We start from the raw sequence: 20,347 nt of genomic DNA on the forward strand, positions 1-20,347 counted from the left end.
TTTAATTGTATTAATTATATGGTTTGTAATATAGTTTTTCAACTAGTCCCATTATCGACTTTGCGCGCTTTTTAAATAAAATGGTTTAGTTTCCGTTTTTCCCATACGTTTAAAAACTTTTAAAGTGGACGTACCATCTCTCTCTCTTAAGGATATTCAAAATGTCTGGCTTAATTTTAATTTAATCGATTTATAAGAAATATATAAAATTTTGTGTCTAAATTCAGTTGTTTTTAGGAGTTTTTTGGTTGAAACTAAAACAACTATTCTTTCGCGTATTGGGCTAAAAGTTTATCAAATCCTCTCTGTTTAATTTTCAATTTTTTATTTTTGTTTTTGGGTGGGGCTTACGTTATTATAGTTTTATATAGTCTTTCTTTCGATCATTGCTTTTATATACGTCAACTTAAAAGTTTTCGTCAAAATTTGTTCTCGTATCGCTCTTTTCTTACTGTATAACCGGTCTCTTGTAAGGCATCTGCTTTTTGTCACTGAAGTTCTGTTTTATCTTTTGTTTCTAGTTTTTATTTTAGATTTTACAGTATGTTTTTGGCTGCATTGGAATTCGGTTTAATTAATACTTCAAAACAAGAGTTCCCAAAACATAGACTCCGATAGTTTACAATTGCCCAAAGTTTTCAATTTTAGCTGTGACTCCTAAAAACAACGAAATATGGTTGTAGTCTTTATGAATAATTTTGCTGTGCCTTAAGATACAATTTTAATTTGAAAATTTACGTTCACTTTGTAGTACAGTAGACAAAGTTTAATTTTTACTTAAGTTTTTAATTTCGTTTTTTACTTTTGAAAATTTTATTTTGGATTTAAATTTATTTTGGTCTCTGAACAAACTTAAATTAATAATTTTGTGGTCTAAAGTTTACAATGCGCATTTTGTATATTGTTTTTTTGGAATATTAATTGTTTCAACGCATTTAAGCGCTTTGCTGGATAAGCATTGGTAATTGGTAAGCTGAAAATAATTTTCAAAATGAAATGTATAAATGAATAAAAACACGTTTGCATTTTAATGATATAAGAAACTTTTTAATGAAAATTTGGTAAAAAATATAAATTTGAAAAACTTAACATTACACAAATATAAATGTTTCATACTCAAAAATATATATAAAAACCATTAGTGAACTAAGATACAAATAATGGAAAACTCAACTTATCAAATCAAATCAATTAAAAATAGATCTGCTTTAAAACTTTACAGTTTACAGTTGTTCTATAATCTAAAAGACGTGGTCACTTATTTAGTGGCTTTGGTTCCTATTAATGGAACTTTCGCTTTTTACCGCCACGTTTCTTTCCCTTGCCCTTTTTGGCCAGCTTGCGCTTTTTACTTCCATCGCCGCGCATGGCGGATTCCCGGCTAATCTCTCCGAGGATTTCATCGCCAAGTGTGCCTGTGGACGTCATAGATAAATCGGTTAGAAATTACAGCATAAATAAAGCAGCAGTGAAGTAACATACCCAACGTGGTCAGCTTGCGCTGGCGATGCTTCTCTGCCTTGGTCACCGGCAGACGCATCAAATAGGTCTCCTCGTACTCCTGTTTCTCCTTCTGTGCATTGGACAGCATTTGCTGAGCCCGCGAACCGGACGATATCTCAGTGGGAGCGTCCAAGTACTCCTCTTTGAGGTCCTGCAGCATCGAGGACCTGGAAATAAATACATAGTTAGCTGCTGAACGGAAACTGATGGGAAAAGGTGTCCAACTCACGTAATGGCCCGCTTCTTGGCCCGGTCCATGGCCTTCTTCTCCTTGTCTGCATCGCGTTCGTCGCCATCGTAGTAAACGGGTTTGATGCGCGGCGGCACATACACTCCGGATTTGCCTGCTGTGGCCGCCTTGCGAGGCATTTTTGCAGCACCGGCCTCATCCTCATCCTCTTCGTCCTCCTCATCATCGTCGTCGTCGTCCTCATCGCTGTCATCTTGCTTATCATCCTCATTGCGGCCTGCTCCGGCTGCGCTGCTCATCATATCGTCCGGATTGGGCTTGTAAAGTATGGGATCTGTACTGCTCGAGACGCCTGTCGTGGCCGTCTTAACTAGCTTGTCGATTTGGTAGCGTAACTTGTGATCTATGGGCCGAATCTTCTCCAGCACGGTGCGTATCTCGATCAGGCGTTCGATGGAGGGATCGCCCTCGATGGTCTCGCCGGAGCATTTGCGCAGTACCACGTAGGTGAGATTGATCAAGTAGTCGAGGAGCATGTGGTACTTCACCTCAAGGAAGCTAAGACCGTACTCCGTGGTCAGTTCACCCCGCTTAACCCGCTGCAGCATGCCCTCAACCAAATCTGTCACCTGTTTCACGTTGCTGTTCATCTCCCCAAGAAGCTGAATAGCCTGCGGGATGTCCTGGCCCTGCACCTCACAATCGTAGTCGAGTGCCTTAAAGAAAGAGTTAAGATTTAGAAAGATTAAAGATTTGATTACTTATACAAATGACAAAGGTAAAAAACGTAATCTAATGCTTACACCAAAAAAAAATCGTGATATGAAATAATGATCGATTTGATGTTAGGTTTTCAGTGCGATATGCCAAAATTTAAAGAACAGGCCATTTTAAATTTCGAATGTTTCTTTCTCCCTTCAACTCATTTAACTTTAAGCGCTATCTTGCTCTATTTATTCGTCCGAAAACCTTCGAGAGAGAGGTTTCGCTAAAAACGAGATGCGTATGAAATACCAGAAATTTACCATGTGCATATCGATTTGATCGCAACGTATTTTTTTTGTGTGTAGCAATCTGTTATTGTGGGTACGCTAATCGCAAGACGATTCTAACAGCTTACCATGCTTATTCCTAGATATGTTCTAAACCCAATGGCTGCTTTTCTATGCTATTCAACATGCACTTGCTTTGAAGCCATTATCATCATCGTGCTCGGTGAATTTCATTATATGCAGACACCCTTGCAATTTTGCCGTCCCGTTCGAACCTTCATACCGCCCAGTTAAGTGTCGCGAAACTCATTTGCATATTTTATTGGTTGCCATTTAATTATTTGCATTTTACAACATTTTTGGATGCGCAACCCGGCGCACACAGCTCCCACTACTCACCTCAGGGGCATCTGCTTTTTGACCGACCCGGCTTATGTTGCATTTATTTTCAATTAATATTAATAAAGCAGTCGGCTGGCGGAAAAGGATCAAAAATGTGGAATGAGATAGGCTGGCTGGTTTGGTGAAGCGGGATTTGTCTATTTTAGAGATTAATTGCAAAATACCTTTTTTTGCAATATTTGTTTTTGTCATTTGTGGTCTGCGAATTTCGCCTGCAGTTTACAAAGCAATTTACCAAATAATTATTTTGACAGCATAATTGCTGGTCGAGTGCAGAATAACCCGCAGGTTTTATTGCACATTCTGAACGAATTTACATATTTTTATTAGCGAATTAATTAAATTGCATTTTGAAGCCAGGCATACATTTGAAAAATAAATTGGTCTTGCATATTTTTGCTTTTACGCACTGCTTTATTCCTGTTAGTCGTATGAATACTGAGATCTCTCTTTTAATTCCCAATACCTATCCAAAACTATGAAGTATGAATATGTCCGCTAGGTGTCCCTTTGGTGCATCTCCTCGCACTTTCTTTACCTGAGTAAAGGGTATCTGATAGTCAGGGCATCTGGTCAGGCAAGAAGATATAGGCTGCCTATTCGTTCGTTAAATCGACTCATAGGATACATGATAGGTTAGGAAAGCTTATACACTTGATGATCCTGAATCAGTAGAATACTGTGACTTTCTTGAAAATGCTTTTCCACTGATATTTTAAATAGCTGTAGTTTCCAAGATTTGAAGTTGCAAGTTTCTAGCATACGAGAAAAAAATGCCATATACATTTATAAACTTTGCGAGGTCGAGGTGTCTTTTTCTAGCTACGTGCCCAAAATGATTAATTAATGTAAAAAGGCAATAAAAACAAAAAAAATTCTATGCTCCGGTCTCCGTAAATGGAAGGAATTTTAGTTATGATCCATCGAAATGGTTCGATGTAGAATTTTAATTTGCATGATAAGTTGACATATGCAATAGGACAGTACGAAAATAGCTGTGCATGTGTCACAAACATGACTAGAATAACCAATAGTCACTTTCCTGCTCTCGCTGAACCAAACTGCCAGACAAACAAAGCGTTAAATAAAACGCGGGCATATTTTAGCAGCGAAAGCAGCAACAGCCAATTGCAGAAACGATGCGCTCTAACTGCCCAATATCCACAAGCCCCAACCCCAACCACCCAAACTCCAGATAGCCAAAATGAGATGAGGCGGGTATAACGAGGCTTCCATTATAAACTGACACCCCAAAATAGCACCCCTGCCACAGGCGAATACAACAATTTGCAAACTATAGTTGCCCCCCTTCGGTCACCGAGTGCAGAAATGATTTAAAATTCGACGCGCCTTTGTGCTATCCCAAATGTCCCAGCCAAAACAATGCAATTTTCGAAATTATTGTAGTTGTAGCAATGCTGTCAGTGTTAAGCATTAATCGTTATTTCGCAGTGGATGTTATGTACACCATGGCCACCCAAAAAAAAGGGTCTGAGGGCAGAAATACCAAACATAATTCGCCCATAAGTAGGCAATGCAAATGCAATTCAGGGGCTTTGTATATACAATATCTGCATGTACTGCATATATGCCCTCTCATTCTCTATCGGCTGACAAAGCCTACAAAACGCGAGTAAACAAACCATTTTTCCGTCGCATGAATTAAATATAAACAGAAATTTTCGCTTGTTTTGCAGCCAGGTTATAGGAATCCTGCATTTCATCATCATCCCTTCCTACCGCAAACCGCTGAATTTAATGACAACATTTGACGGCGTCTGCCCCCTTCTTCCCATCCTTAAAAAACATTCTACTGTTAAGTTTCAGTCCCATTGCATATTACATTTGGTGGGATATATGTATGCATCCAATTTATTTTTATATTATTTTGTATGCATTAATGTCATAAATAAATGTCATTTCGTGTTTGTATGTGGTTGAAGCTTCGTCTGTGCGTGAATCCTTCAGGCTAAAATTGGTATTGTGTACATTTGTTGACAGACGATATGCAATTTGTGATTTTACAACTTTAAGCACAAATTAATTGAAGGAAAAGGGATATTGGAAATATGATAAAATATTTAACAGGAAGATGGAAGCGTTTCCATTACCAAATATTTTTCCCTTAACATGGCTGACTAGCATTCACCTTAAGAAAGTCGGCTAATATCAAATACGGTAATGTCTTTGTCAGGTATGAAAACACTTTCTATCGATACCATCATACGTAACCCTGGCATTGTGAAACTACAAATTGAGAATGTCCCCACATAGATACATAACTCTCCCGAATTTTGGCCGCGTCAGCCATTGCATCTGCTCGGTTTTCCTGGTAGTGGGGGATTTAGTGGCGCATACGCGGCGACGCCCATTAGAAATCGATTGACATAACTCAAAAATTGTGCAAATTAACGTTAAACCGTCGAGCAAACGACAATATGGACGGGGGGAGTGTGTTTTGCGGACCAGAGAAGCCTGTGAAACACGGGGGTTCGAGTCATAGTTGGCTTCGTCGCAGCGACAATGCACTTAGAATAAATTTTGTGATATCTTTCAAAATATCTAACTTTTAACATTTTTTTGGAATATCAATGTTTTAATTATTATACAAAACTTATTAATCATAGTAATTTTTTTGCTTAGAACGTTCTATTTTTTATTTGTTTTTATCCACATTCTAGAACTTGTTCGATAACAATCAAAATGGGCCCAATTTTAGTCTGAGTGTGTTAGGCGGTCTCTTGATAAAGTACCCGCAAGCTGGCTCTAAACCGCAGTGAGCCACCCAACCACAAAGCCACCCAATCACCAAATCCAATGCTCCAGAGTCTGATGACTTTTCCCGAAGAGGGGGCATCAAAGTATGTGCAATTTTTCGTGGTACGTGTCGCTGACTTTGTTGCCGTTTCAGTCCGTGGTATTGTCGTTGTGCAATGCCAATAACCGAAATATTGATTCAAATTTATGGGTAGAGAACGAAGCTTCGGTTTTCTTAAATGCTCCTCTAGAAACATGCTTCCTCTTTATATCGATTACAGTATCAAGGTATGATTTTTTAAACGGTAAAACACATTGTTTATAAAAAAAAGAGAAATTAAACATTGAGTGGCGGATTCGAGATCAGAACCAATTTTTTGCTGCATCCTTATTATAGCACATTTTTATGTAAATTCCTTGAGGGGGAATTTTCCCGAAAATCCTTCAGAAGATCTACGCATGAAACCGCTTTTCAACCTTTAAAGTTTTCAGTAAAAGAACTAGTGACTTATACCACAGAATTCGTATATTGGAACCGTAAAAGGAAAATGGTATAGAGTCGGTGCTGTTTATGACATTATAATTGTTGCGGTTGCCTTGTGTGTGTTGGATTTGCGTTGTTGAATTGTGAACGGTTTGGTTAGGGATTTGATTGGAACAAAAACGGGAAATTAAACTTCTGTGGTCAAGCCTATGCAAATGCAGCTGGAAAAACTTTTCCACACACGATGAGCACTCATATTCGATTCCCGAAAAAAGTGCATATTTTAAACCGCATTGTACAGAACAGCCACCATAATTTTCCGCCCGAACTGGCATACGACAATTATCAATTTCGGTTTTATTTATTCAACCTCCAACGAGGAAATTCTGCGCGGTTCAGAGATCCATTATTTATTTCAATAATTGGCAAACCATATAAAAATAAATATATAAATAAAACAAAATAGCATTTTGCAAGCGCGCACAAAAAAGTCGATTCGGAGGGTGGGAAGATTAAATTTATTGAAATCAAATAAAACCGTCGATTTTCTTTCAAATAAGCAACAAAAAATTAACAAAATTTAGGTATTAAGACATTTGAATCTACATCGTTGAACTATTTAGGGGCTATGAAAAATTTGGAATGACTTGAAAGACTTCGCTGTTCTGTAAACGAATGAATATTCATTTTGAGTTCACCAAAATCCTTATACCAATTCCATCTCACACCCTATGTTATTGTTATTTAAAAAATACAAATATTCCAGTTCAGTGGCGTAGTCAGTGTTTGGTTGAGGGGGGTTCTCAAAAAACATTTTGTTAGCTTTGCTTTTTAACACCATATTTTTCATGGGATTTAACCTGAAAGGGGTTATAACACCCAAATCCCCCCTTGTCCTACGCCCCTGTTCCATTCACATACACAAACAGAAAGGACCAAAACAGGGGGCCGAAAGAAAAAAAAAAGGAGCGACATTGCTATGAAATATTGCCAATCAGAAATGAAACCGAAAATAAATCGATTGTTTCAACAAACGCACATATCGCACGACAACAAGGACAACAACAACAACGAATCAGACTAGCCATGGCCAAAAAGCAAAACAACAACCATATGTCGATGGCGAAATACTGAAGGACTGAAAGAGTCGGAAACAACACACGTTCTCTGTCCCATTCTCCGAAATTCTGCGTTACGCGAAAAAGTCATGGGTGGTGGGAGGGTGGGTTTTCGGGTGATAGTGGGGGGTGGTGCCAGTGTAGTGGGTCGACTGAGTGATTGCCGCGTCTGCGGGGGTGCAAATTGAAACAGAGTTGAGCCTCGATCCCCGAAACTCCAGCCCGAGGACAGTCCAGTTTTACCACCACCAACCCCCCGACCACCCAACCCATGAACCCGTTATGCCAACCATGTGTCGTTTGTTCGCTGGTCGTTTGGGCCTGGTTCGTGTCGCTCTGCCGCTCCTGGCCAAAAGCCTCGCGGACCCAACAAGCGCGTCGAGTGATTGGGTGGCACGGAGATGGGCTTTTGGGGAAGGTTGCCGGCTGATTTCCGCCGCTGCACGTTGCATTTGCATGTGTGAGACATAATTGGACAGCATGGAACGTGAGCAGAGCAGAGACGCATTGAATGACAGATACACAGTGGTCAAAAAACGACTACATTTTTTTCTTTAATTGTACAGACGAACATAAAGACCCCAGTGATAATTATAAAAAATATAAAATTATACATGTATTTGTACTGACGGTTTTATAAAATGATTTCACTTTTATATCAATAAATTTGTATATCTTTCTTTGGAAGTACTCTTTGTTGGTATAGCATTTTGTTTAACCAAAAATTTTTATAAAATAATTTCATTTTAAACATTGCCCCAAAAAGGAAAACGTTTTTTGGTTTCTATTCGGTTTTTCGATTTCAGCCGGTCACTGTCTTATCACATCCCTAGCTGACCCTTTGCATATTGATTATGCTGCCCACTCACCCTCTTAGAAATTCTTTGTTGGCCGGTTTTTGCAGGGCACAAGCAAGGGCTCAGTTGGCAAATCTAAAAAAGACCGCCTTTGACTTTAAAATGACCGAGGCCTTGGAATTGGGACAACAAGTGATTGCAGAATCCATAGACAATAGAATGCCGAATGTAGTAGACCTAATTAATTAAAAATTATACTCTTTCCGGTTTTGAATGAAATACATTTTCTTCAGTAAGTGATACAAAATATATTGATATGCAAATGTTGTTTCATTTTATCTTTAGAAACAGGTACTTTCAACCATTTAGTGTTATGATATATCAACAATAAAGTCTAACTGCATACCACCTGGTTTACCCCTTCTTCCACAAAAATTCTTTTGCACATAGTATATGTCCAGTCCTATATGTATACACTTTTCCGTTGGAACCATAGATTTTTCTGGATGTGTATATATTTTTGCACGTCGAACAAAAATTATTTATAAAATACACAAAGCACAATTGTGTACATACAATATATAGAATGCAGAAATGGAAAACCTCCTCTCTCTCACTCACTCTTGGGCGGGAAACTGGAATGGAGATCCACATAAATTTACGTGCCAATAAAATAAACAAGCGCGGAGTTTTTGGTGATTCGCCAGTGGAAATAACAACGGGCCAGTGGACAGGGGGAGGGGAAGGAGACAGGGGGCCACAGGAAGAGGCAGCGACAGAGGCTTTTTGCCATTTATACCAGCCCACACACCAGGCACACAACTCCCCATTTTTCCCGCCCTTCTCCATGCATGCATAAATTGCGCGAATTTTTAACGCTGATTGTGAAACAGGCAAAAATAACCGTGTGGTAGCTCCTGCTCGCTCGTTTGCAGGGTATTTGGTGGTTGGAGGGCTGCCGGTCGGCCGGGCACACAGACGTTGTCACAACAAATGCTTCGCGAATTTTATATAAATTTTAAATACAATTTGCTATTGAGCCCCGCCGAAAGCCAACAAAAACAACAGCAAACGACCGACAACAGCGATTCGAATGGTGCAGATGGATTTCGGGGGAAAGGGTTAGACTGTCTATAGATGCGCGGGAATACATACATATATCCGTAGTCGGTGGTCGGTGGAGAAGTGGACAAACTGTCGCTTAATTGGAAATTGTGTATTGTTTTGAGAGAGCTGCGAAAGAGCAGAGATAGCAAACCGAGTTTCGTCTCTTTTTTATATCATAATCCATTAGATAGGGGAAAAGGTGGGGATAACTTTTAATTCCGATATAATTTTATAAGGGATCAAAGAAGTTACGATATTCGGTTCTTCAACTCAATATTATAATAATTTTAGAGCTAAGTCTTGTATTATTGAACTGTCTTTTTCGTACTCGTTGATTGTGTAATAAAATATTTCTATTAGATAAAAATGTAGTAAATATATCTATATGAGATTGCCTATCCTAAACCTTGCTTATAAATGGAAAAACAAATAGAGTATGGCTCTCAAAGGGAACCCATCAAATCTACGTATTATTAACTCACACGGAAGAGGGTAAATAGCGAAAAAAAAAAACAATTTTAACCAAAAACGGGACAGAAAGGATACGGATACTTATCCGTTAGGAAAAGACCACAGTCTCACTCCCAAACTTCCTTTAAAAAAATGAATGAGCGCTGTTATATAACTTGACAACCGCAAATCGTGGGCAGTAGAATGGTTTGCAGAAAATATAAAGCTACCCACCGATGCGAGGCGCAGATAAATTTTATAAATTAAATAGACAAGCTCCTGGCCCCAGAAAGCATATTACCGGAAAATTTCCGCCAACTCCTCAAAAAATATACATACAACATCGACCCAAAACAGAAAATCTCATTACAATTTCAACGCGATCAGACAAAGCAGCATCAGCAGGAAGGCAGCGAACAGAGGAAACCCTGATGATGAAATGGATTTTTATCCCAAAACAGGACACAGCGAATGAAAGAAACATGCGAGGGATACGGGAGAAGGGAATTATGGAAAAAAGAAGGACTAGCCGGAAAAAATTTCAACAATAGAGAGATTTTTAAACTCTCAACCACGGGATACCTGTTAGTACATTACCCAAATTAAAAACTCTCTGCTAAGATTACAACATTTAATATTACAAAAATCCAAAGTTCCCTAAAAACCACAGAAAATGTCATCGCAAATAATTAACTCATTTGTGAATATAAAGTTGAATACCATTCGATTATCACGGCCTTGTTTTTCACAGGGTACGAAAAAAAATCACGACATCAGCAGAAGTGGAAGCCATTCCTCGCTCCACCGATCCAGCCCTTCAACGAAAACAAGTGAATGGGGCGGAGTTGGTCCTCGGCGCGTAAAAAATGCAAATCCCAAGTCAAAGCTTAGCGCCGTAGCCCCCGTACGTGGCAACCGGGCAACATACGTGCCACCTTCCCCCAACCTTCCACTCTCCCACTCATACAAACACACAGATTTGAGTAATGGCTGAAAAAAATCCTACGCAGGAATGGAATTTCAAAACGTATGTCCCGGCATAATGCAGCACACTCCGGCGGGCGAGCGGGTTATTCCGCTGGATCTGGTCAGTTGTTGTTGGGGGAGGGCGGGCTGCATATAGCATGGTGAAGCAAAATTCAATAAAAATGAAGAAAAAAAAGGGGGAAATCCACGAGGTTTGGATTGAAGGCCAGTTTGGGGTCCGTACTGTTTTACACCAGCAGGAGAACCGACTCTCCGGATCAATGACGAAAGTGCGTTGAAGTGTAGCGCAAACAATGGCAAAAGGCATAAGCAAATGGGCCACGAGATGTTCATGTGCTGGGATGGCAAAGAGCGGAAAATGAAAAATGTATTAAGACTCCCCACGAATGCGACTTCTTTCTTACTCTTCTTTTAAAAGGATCTTAAGTGCCAGGCAAAATATTAAAAAAAAAAAAACATTTTGTTTTTTGCTTTTTTATAATTTAAATAAATGTAAAGGAAAATTTTTTAACCTTTAAAACCACTATCTCAATTCGAATCTACTAAATTATTTCTCTGTACATTTTTTGTAATCAAAAAAGAATTTTTTTCTAATTTTACGTTTGTAAGAGCCATTAAATCAAATGCCATAAATATCCCTATTCTTATAATAGTGACCATCGATTTTTTGGATGGGAATAACCCATTCCCAAATGATATCTCGCTACCTATCAGTTTTCATTGCCACGAGGCACTGACTAAAAGACGTTTCCGCTGCTGTCAAACAAACGCACCATGAAACGCATCTCCTGGCAGAGGAGTCCTCGAATCCTCGCAACTCCTGTCTGCAGATGGCCATTATCCTTTTGCGTTGAAGCCGAGCAAAGGGCCAACTAAACAGACGTCGAAATCATTGCCATTACACGGGGGGTTAGGAGCCGGACAGGAACTGGTAGTTGGATTTCGAGTGGAGGGTGGATGGCTAGTTGGTTGGGCCAGAATCATTCCAGCGTACAATGAAAGGAAAGCACGAGTCCACATCCCTTCTACCCTGGCCAAGCGTCATGGTCAACTGTCCCGCCTTAACCCGTCAGCCGCATGCCTGGTCGCGGAAAAAATACTAGAAATGGGATTGGTGACGGAGGTGGGGAATTTGAAAAGCGTCGCCGGTTCAAGCTCAAGTAGCTTGTGTGCCATTTTTTTCCATTTCGCTCATCGTTTTTGTTTTTGTTTTCAACTTTTGCTCTATTTCCGCCATCGCCGCCGCTGTCTGGCTGACGTTTTAGCGCGGCCTGTTGGCAATCCTGGATCCCGGTTCCTGGAAACGGGACTAGGGCCCAATGCGGTTGTCAGTTGCTTTATGAGACGCCTCCGCTAGTCCATCCCGGGGCCCTTTGTGTCGGCATTCTGCATGCAAAGTGAAAATGTTGTCGCTGTTTAATGTCAAGCGTTGACTTTTTTCGTGGCATCTCCAAGGACCATTGTTGACCACTCCTGCGCCCTTCCACCCATTCAGTTAGCCCCTCCGACATGTCCAGACATTTTAATGCTTCGCCAGGCTGAAGTACCTGGCGGTTTCTGGTTTAAAAGACCTGCCTGGATGGATTTGTCAAGTCAAGTTCCAATCGGTGGTCACTTGAAGGGTAACTATTGTAGTAAGTGCGATGACATAATGGGAAGGTAATGATAGTTCTACTTAAGACTTTTTTGAACCACGATTTTAATCTTTTATTTGAAGATTATTAAAAAAATTATTTCTTTATCAGGAATATTAAAAACAATGCCACTATTCTTGGTCCCAGCTTTAAACCGATCAAACCTACGCCAATGTTATTTAATTTTATTTTATTTTTATAATACAGAAAAGGCAGTATGTAGAGTTTTTGTACATTAACTAGGATATGGTTATTACTAATAACTTGTTAGGATTAAGCTCCCCTATCATATAACCATCAGATATGCATGGAAGGGGATCGAAAATTATAAAAAAAGGGTGTGTGGCCGTGGGCGACCGTCACAAAGGAATGAAAAATGTTTTTGTTTGCAATCATATTATATTTATGCAATCATTCGCTAGCTCGTTCTCTCTGGCTTATCTATTCCATTTGGCACTTTTGATGGTCCCGGTTAACCCTGTTTTGTATGCTTCAATTTTTTTCAATCTAACATTTTTTTAAGGTGTGAGAAAACGTTATCGTTGGGGTTTATCAAGGCTAGAGATTTTCATATTTTTTCGATTCGCATAACCATTGAACAGTGGTCCATTGGATTGAAAAAACATAATTAAAAATCTGTTTTCTTTTTAAGTATTTATAAATACATTGAAAATATATAACTTGATTATAAATTTGTGTTCAAATAATGGTATTACTAGCAACCCAAAATTATTTCAGTCCACGGTATAACGGTGCAAAAAGTTTTGTTCGGCTATTTGTGATCTCATTTGGGTTGTTTACATTGCATTCCACTTTTGCGGCCCCAAAATAAAAACGCATATTTTTTCGAAACAGGACAGTTTGTACTTCTGCAGCTTGTTGGGCCCCAAACATATTTTAATATGTAAATAATACTCGAATGTACATATATGTATATGTATGGATGCCATATATCCAGAGGTGGATTTCAACGCTATGGAGCAGGCCCAATCCAGTAAAAACTTCAGTTTTATTATTACGTTTTTTTGCTGCCACGTGTGGTTCTTTATTTATTTTTTTTTTTTGTGTCAGCGTGTGTTTGAGCATTTGCATGTGTGTATGGTTGTGGTACGCCCTTTTCGGACACTGCATTTTTAATATAATTTTTACAACCCCTTCTCCATCCCTATCCCCATCCCCCTGTCTTCCCAATCTCTTGCCCATTCGCAACCCAACCCACAGTCACAATTTTTTCGGATTTTTTTTCACAGCCCTGTTGTTATTATTCTTCCACGCCCCTCCCACTGACAACCTTGTTTGCAGGGGGCGTGCATATGTATGTATGTATATGTACTCATTTCTCGTTTTTTATATTTTTTTTCATATGTGTCCGGAATCTGATTCTTTTGGGGGTTGGTATCCGCCCAATGGCAACTGTCCGGTTTGCAGGTGGTCCGGCCGCTGCATAAGCGAGAAATGTTTGCAATGCCTTGTTGAGCTCCTCGAAAAGGGTATATTATATTTTTCCAAAAGTATACATCATCTAAAATTAACCGCCTCTTATAAAGTGTACAAATTCTTCTCCAGGATAAAAATCTCTGACATCTCGTAGGCAGTTTGTCACGAAAAATTTTGTTTTTATTGAAAATTTTTGGCGGACTGAGTTTAAATTCGAAAAATCCTCATAAAATCATTATGTTTCAATAAATTTTTGTTATCTTTTTTTTTTATTTTTTAAATTTTTAATCTGTTTTTTGGACAAACACGTAATGATTTTTTGATTTTCAACTTTTCTTTTAACATGTCTGCAAATAACAAGTAACCCGTAGTCGAAGGACTCGTCCTTAGCATTTTTTCTTGTTTTTATTTATATTTTAAATTCTGCGTTGGGAAAAAAATGGGCGTGGCAGGGACTGGGTAAGGGGGAAGGTAATAAGCGGGCGACGTTGTCACGCGTACAGCGACGACCAAAAAAGAGGGAACAGGAAGGATGGTGTTTAATGTAAGCTGAAAACATTTTTTTTCGCCGCATAAGCAAAAAGAGTTTTAATGAATTTTTATACCGGACAGGGAGGTTGTGATTGTTTCTCAGTGTTTTTTAATTAATTAAAAATATAAATTAAAAATTGCATAAATTTTAATTGAAATGGAGATGGGTTTGGATAAGGAGTAGAAAAAAACCGAAGGGTATTTAGTAGCGCAAGCTACTGAGTCATTTTAACTCAATAATTGGTATACCAACTATAGTTGTTATTTATAGATCTGAATTTTCAACTTTAAATTAAATTCACCGAAATTTATTCAGTTAAATGTAAAGATATTAATTATAATACATTTTTTTCCTCATGGGAATAGCAAATTGCTTGCGATTAATTGAGTTCAGTTGAGAACCGTAAATACAAGGAGTTAGCAAATAAGGATGAGAATATACCGCGTGCAAGAATATTGCTTAAATAATACTTCTTACCTAAAACTTTATAAATTCTTTTTATTTTGATAATAAATATTTATATTTAATCGCTGAAGCCCAGGATCAAATGTTATTACAAAAGAAAATCCCACATTTCTCTTCAGAAAAAGTCGTAAAATTACATTGCCCCATCCAATTAAATTCGCAAAGGAATTTGCGAAAATGGAAGTGGCATAGTTAGAGTCCATAACTTTTGGCAAGTATAATTTTCCTTGCAGAAATGTTCAGTTCTTCAACTTACGATCTACTTTAACTTCTATTAATTTTCCTCAGTGCACACCCGACCGGGGGGACCCACTTTAAAAAGTTCACCAGACAGCTTAACCAGGTAACCCAACCCGATCTCCCGATCTTGGGAGACGAGACCCCCTCAACTTGGCCTGACCACAAAGTAGGGCTGCTCGGCAGTGGGGCAAACGACCCGTTCGAACAGCTCGGGCACTTTCGAAGGTCGCGGCTTCTGGTCGTCGGGCAGGAGCATGCTGTTCCACAGCAGGTTCGAGATGATCGCATGGCCGCGCTGGCTGAAGTGGAAGCAGTCGTGGGAGAAGAATCGCCAGTCGGTGTTCCCATCGGGCAGCGTGGGAGCCGTCACATTGGCCAGCATCGGATGGGCGACGATGGCAAAGTCCTGGCGATGGAACTCGGGCAGTCGGGCGATCTCCATGTCCAGTTTCTGCCACCGATTCAGGGTCTCCATGCGTTCCGCAAACTGGGTACGATTAAGGCGGTCGTTGATGAGGCAGTGACACCCCACACGGTGCACCACGAAGCACTGCAGCGGCACCTGGGTCATGGTGCTCAGCACCAGCGGTATGTTGGGCACAACTATCAGGTTGATCAGTAGGCGTGGCACATGGTCGCGCAGCAGCCGAAAGGCCTGTCGCAGATCGCGGGCATGCTGGTCGAGGAAGGTCTGCGGAGTGTCCCAGTGGCAGAGGTCCGAGCAGATATCATTGTTACCCACATACACCGTGAGCAGCTTCCAATGGCGCTTCATGTCAACATTGGGATCGCGTCGCAACAGATCGATGAGCACTCGGGCCTGAAAAGGCAGATCCCGCGACATGATCATCGGCTCGGCAATGTTCAGACGGGAGGATCGATGGTTGATCACCAGACTGTTGCTCACCGCAAACCCATACAGCTTGGGATTGAAGATCTTCAGGATGTTGGGCAGAGTCACGAACCTTCGCCAGTTGGCTAGACCGCCGCCCGAAAAAGTGAGGCCCCGAAATTCGTTGATCATATCGATGGCGTTGTTGGACAGAATCCCATTGCCCGCAGACAGGGAGTCGCCAAAAGCAGCTATGATGTCAATGTCGCCAGGCCTGAGGTGTTCTATAGAGGTGGGAGGACTCGGCGATCGAGTATTATTCGTGGGGCAAAAGAAGGGTACTTTCTTGGACACCGGCACCTGGAGTTTGCCCTCACGTCTGCCTCGGTTGCTCAGCGCCTCGATGTTATTGAGAGCCCATCTCAGCGTGGTTTGCCTGGTGTTGAGGAACAAGTGCCGCAGATCCTGGTCGATATCGGTGTACTGCTGAATGCCATTCTCCGGCACCCGAGGATTGTAGGACTGGGCACGAACTCCGATATCGGCCAACAGTCGATCAGATCGATTTTGTCGCCGAATGCGCCGATTTGCAGATACAACAGTCGAGAGCACCAAGAATAATGAGCACAGACACCAGACATAATTAATATTAGCCATTTCAGTTTCTCAAGCCCAGAAGTTACTTCTGTAATTTCAGTATCAGTTCTTATCCATTCACGCAAGCTCACAACCGACGAACTTCTGAACGCGTTCTCAGCCGACAGGCAAATGTGTCGATCGTTTTTAATGCCCGCCACAAAGTACATGAATCCACAGGCCGGATCCCCGCACAACTCTGTTCGCAACTGGCTCTCAAACTCATTTCTTTCCATTAAAGCCAGCAACAACAGGCCTCACACGATCGCAGGGGACTGGGAAGGGAGCTCAGAACTTGACTTAAAAGCGTTGACCGAGACATTAACAATCATAAAAATGACAGAGCGGTCTGATAGCAGCACCAGCCTCTGGCTTTAGCTCCAAAAAAAAAAATACACACAAAGTGCCCTGCGGTTCAAAGATGTTGGCCGAAAGCAACAACAAAGAAATGCCCTAAACAAAATACAGTTTAGTATGCGAAATAATTACCTTGTGGCAAAACATGGATGCTACCAAAACAAGCCGACAAAACGCACATTTGTTTGTGTGTCCAAAAAAAAAACGAAACAATAAATATAATTAAATTGAAGCTATAGAGAACCCGGCTCGAGCAGGGGCGTAGACTTTGAGCTGTGGATCTTTAGGCGAACCCAAAATTCACCCTTTTCCGACCAACATTTTAAAATCTGGTCATTGAGTTAAAGTGATGGGGGGTTTTTTAATTTAAATAATATTCTAATGTGGTGGTTCCCTTAAATCTAAAATTTAAAACCTTTATGGCAATAATCTTGCTTCCGTCTTTTAATTTTCCCTCTATATTATTCACTTTTTAATGGTACAGAACCTTATACCTGAGATGGTAATTACAATATGCTATTATATTATTATAACGACCCCATAAAAATTAAATTTATTTCAAGACGTTGAAAGTTCAATCTGTATCTGTTCAAGTCCAGCCACGTCTCTGTCTAAAAATGTATCGCCTTAAATCTCCTGCTCTCCATTGATGCATGATTTTAAGCAAAGAAAACACAAGCAAAAAGTTTTCAAAATATTTGCACATTAAGCTTAAGTAAGTTGGTAATGTAATTGTTGCTCGAAATGCTTAAAATGTTAATAGCTAATTGTTTGTTTAGATCTTTCAAAAAGAGTCTTGAGACTTGAGTGCTTTGCGAAAACATATCCGTTTTGCTGAACTTGATAGCGGTTATTGCCCACACAACAAAGATAATTTAAATAAAATATTATTAAGTAAAGTGATCTATAAATATATTGTGCGTCTCTCATAAGTTGACTCACGTCGAGTCTTGTTTTTCAAGGCGTGTCATCTGAAGGCTGTAAACGTAGCCTGCGGCCAACAGCAAGGGGCCTGAACGTGATGGAATTTTACTTTGCGGTTCCGGTTTTCTTTAACGGGTTCTGCGAAACGATCCTCCGTGTTGGGGCAGATCAAAATCTGGATGATATTGACATGCTCCTACAAACTTTTTACCTAATATTTACTTTGTACTCTACATTTGGAAAACTGAACCTTTAAACCGGGAAATGTCAGCATCTAACGATTTTAAAAGCTTTTAATTCAGCTGGTAGTTTGTGATTTTTGCGCTACACTCTTTAGTTTCTATCTGTTTTAATTGTGCTTTTTATGCTATAACACACCCTTTATTTAATAATTTTGGGTTTTTTTTTAGAAAAGTTTAGATAGCACAGGAAAAGACAATTGAACTTTTAGATATTCGCAATATTGGGTACTCTTAAGCAAAAGTCTCATACAATTGCTATAGCACCTGCAGGTTCCACGGCATTGCTTTTGAGTTATGTGGCCTGTATATTCTACTTAATATCTTCCCAAAAATACACTCATACTTTTCATGATTTGCCAAAATATTAAAAGCAATGTATTTGTTTCAAAAATACCCATCGATTGAACTTAACATGCGGACTCGAATCCGGCCCAAAGTCTTTTAAACTAAATATGTAATTCATCAGAAAGGTTTGCAAATGAAATTGCAGTACCATTAAGGAAAGTAAAAAGTATCTCTAAAGTTGGCAAAGTTAATGCAAGCATTGCTTCGAAGTAATTAATAAACTTGTACAGTTAGTTAAACGAAGTCAATTAGAACTATTGAAATGGAATTTTTTAATGTGTCAATTTCTAACTCATAAATTGCTATTGCCCTTTTAGACATCTGTCCCCACTTAATAGCATGTTGATTTAAATAATCATTTATGTAACGTTCAGGGATCTCATCAGAAGGCTACACTGATAATAAAAAAAAACCCCTATAAAACAAGAAATCCGCACTATTTTGTTCTTCAAGAACATTTAATAAAATTGTAAGTTAAAAATATATTAAAAAATTGTAGTTTAAAAAATATTAAATTTTAATGGCGACTTTTAAAGTTTAAAATTTACTATATTGTGGTTGTGTATATTCTGTATTTTGTGTAATAGTTAAGATCTAAGAAAAATTTATTGGTTTTAATTTTAATCTCCCTTGATACAAATGACATGATAATAAAGCTCAATTAAATAAATGCTATCCAGCTTAAGTTACTTGCCTTTTCCTGTCTGCGGTGTCGATAAAAAGCCACAGCTTCATTTCATTTAAACTAATCGAGACTCATTAAGTGTTGCTAAGTGAAGTTGTTTTCGTTTTGTTGCCGCAACATATCGCAGCAAGCACGCAACATTTTGCTTACTTTTTTTCAAGCAAATTTCGCAGCGCAATAAGCTTAACTTAAGCTTAAGCTAAAACAATATGGATTTTATGCTAATTAAGATTAATTTGTAAACAAGATGAGTCATCACGGGCTCATCCGTCTTTACACAAATATGAACAGCACTTTAAACTGATGTTTTCCTTTAAGGGAGTTTCCATTAAAGCTTTCAGAGCGGCTCAGCTGGAAAGCTTATATTTTAAATAATAAAAAAGTTTAAAAGCCTTGTAAGTGTTGCCAGATTGTCTTAATTTTTTACTTGCTCCATAGTAAGCTGGTTAAAACGAGATTTAAATAAAAGGTTTAAAAAATATGGTTTAAAATTATTACTTCTTGTTTAAAAAAAATCACCTGTTAATGTAAGCAGAAACGATACTATAATTCAATTTTTAGAAAGAACCGGGTTTTAAATATCTAATCTATTCCATGAACTGCATTTCGCAAAAACAAAAATGTAGCAACGTTTTTAATTAGACGTTATAATTATTGTAATAAGCGATTAATATCGTAATTACGGAAAACGTGTTTGATGATCTAAGGGAATGTAACTCAATTTTTTGTTGTTTTTGCTTGATCTACACGACATTTAATTGAGGTAATTAAAATAAAAATAATATTAAAATGTGAGTCTGTTTTAGCTGGCAAATACAAATACGCTTGTCGGTAAAATCATTTTTAAACTTATAAAATTGTTGGTAATATAAAAATTAACAAAAAGTATGACGTAATAACTAAATAATAAAATAAATAAAATTTCAATCATTCTTTAAAACCAAAAAAGGATTAAAGAATACATTTTCATGATCAGCCTAAGTGTAATTATTTTGCACTGAGTTTTTTAAAGTTTTTTATTTATTAAAAACTCGAACGATTAGCTACCGCAGGATTTAGGTTTAGGATCAGTAATTGCACAACCAGCTAATTGGTTGACACTAAACATTTTTCGTACAAGTTGCCATTTGTGCGGTCCGATTACAAAAACTCGATCCGTCAGAGAGGGCCAAGACTGACGGCAGGTGAGCAGACGAAGAGTGGGCAGAGAAGATGGTGGTCAGCGGCCGTT

At 39.0% G+C, this 20,347-nt stretch overlaps 2 protein-coding genes across 2 annotated transcripts in view; both read right to left on the reverse strand.

Moving 5' to 3' along the window:
- Positions 1-1,025: 1,025 nt before the first annotated feature.
- The window catches only part of LOC108067944 (neuroguidin), a 41,331-nt gene continuing 22,009 nt past the window's right edge, over positions 1,026-20,347 (reverse strand). The window contains exons 2-4 of the mRNA XM_017157238.3: positions 1,733-2,409; positions 1,483-1,670; positions 1,026-1,415 (exon numbers count right to left, since the gene is read on the reverse strand). Of these exons, the coding sequence (XP_017012727.2) occupies positions 1,282-1,415; positions 1,483-1,670; positions 1,733-2,409 (999 nt within the window). The 3' untranslated portion in view covers positions 1,026-1,281. The remainder of the gene's footprint in view (positions 1,416-1,482; positions 1,671-1,732; positions 2,410-20,347) is intronic.
- LOC108067943 (phospholipase B1, membrane-associated) lies at positions 14,870-16,748 on the reverse strand. Its single transcript, XM_017157237.3, has one exon. It carries the CDS (start codon positions 16,582-16,584, stop codon positions 15,241-15,243), a length of 1,344 nt encoding a protein of 447 aa, XP_017012726.2. The 5' UTR covers positions 16,585-16,748; the 3' UTR covers positions 14,870-15,240.

The sequence above is a fragment of the Drosophila takahashii genome, chromosome 2L, assembly GCF_030179915.1.
Source record: "Drosophila takahashii strain IR98-3 E-12201 chromosome 2L, DtakHiC1v2, whole genome shotgun sequence".
Classification (NCBI taxonomy): domain Eukaryota; kingdom Metazoa; phylum Arthropoda; class Insecta; order Diptera; family Drosophilidae; genus Drosophila; species Drosophila takahashii.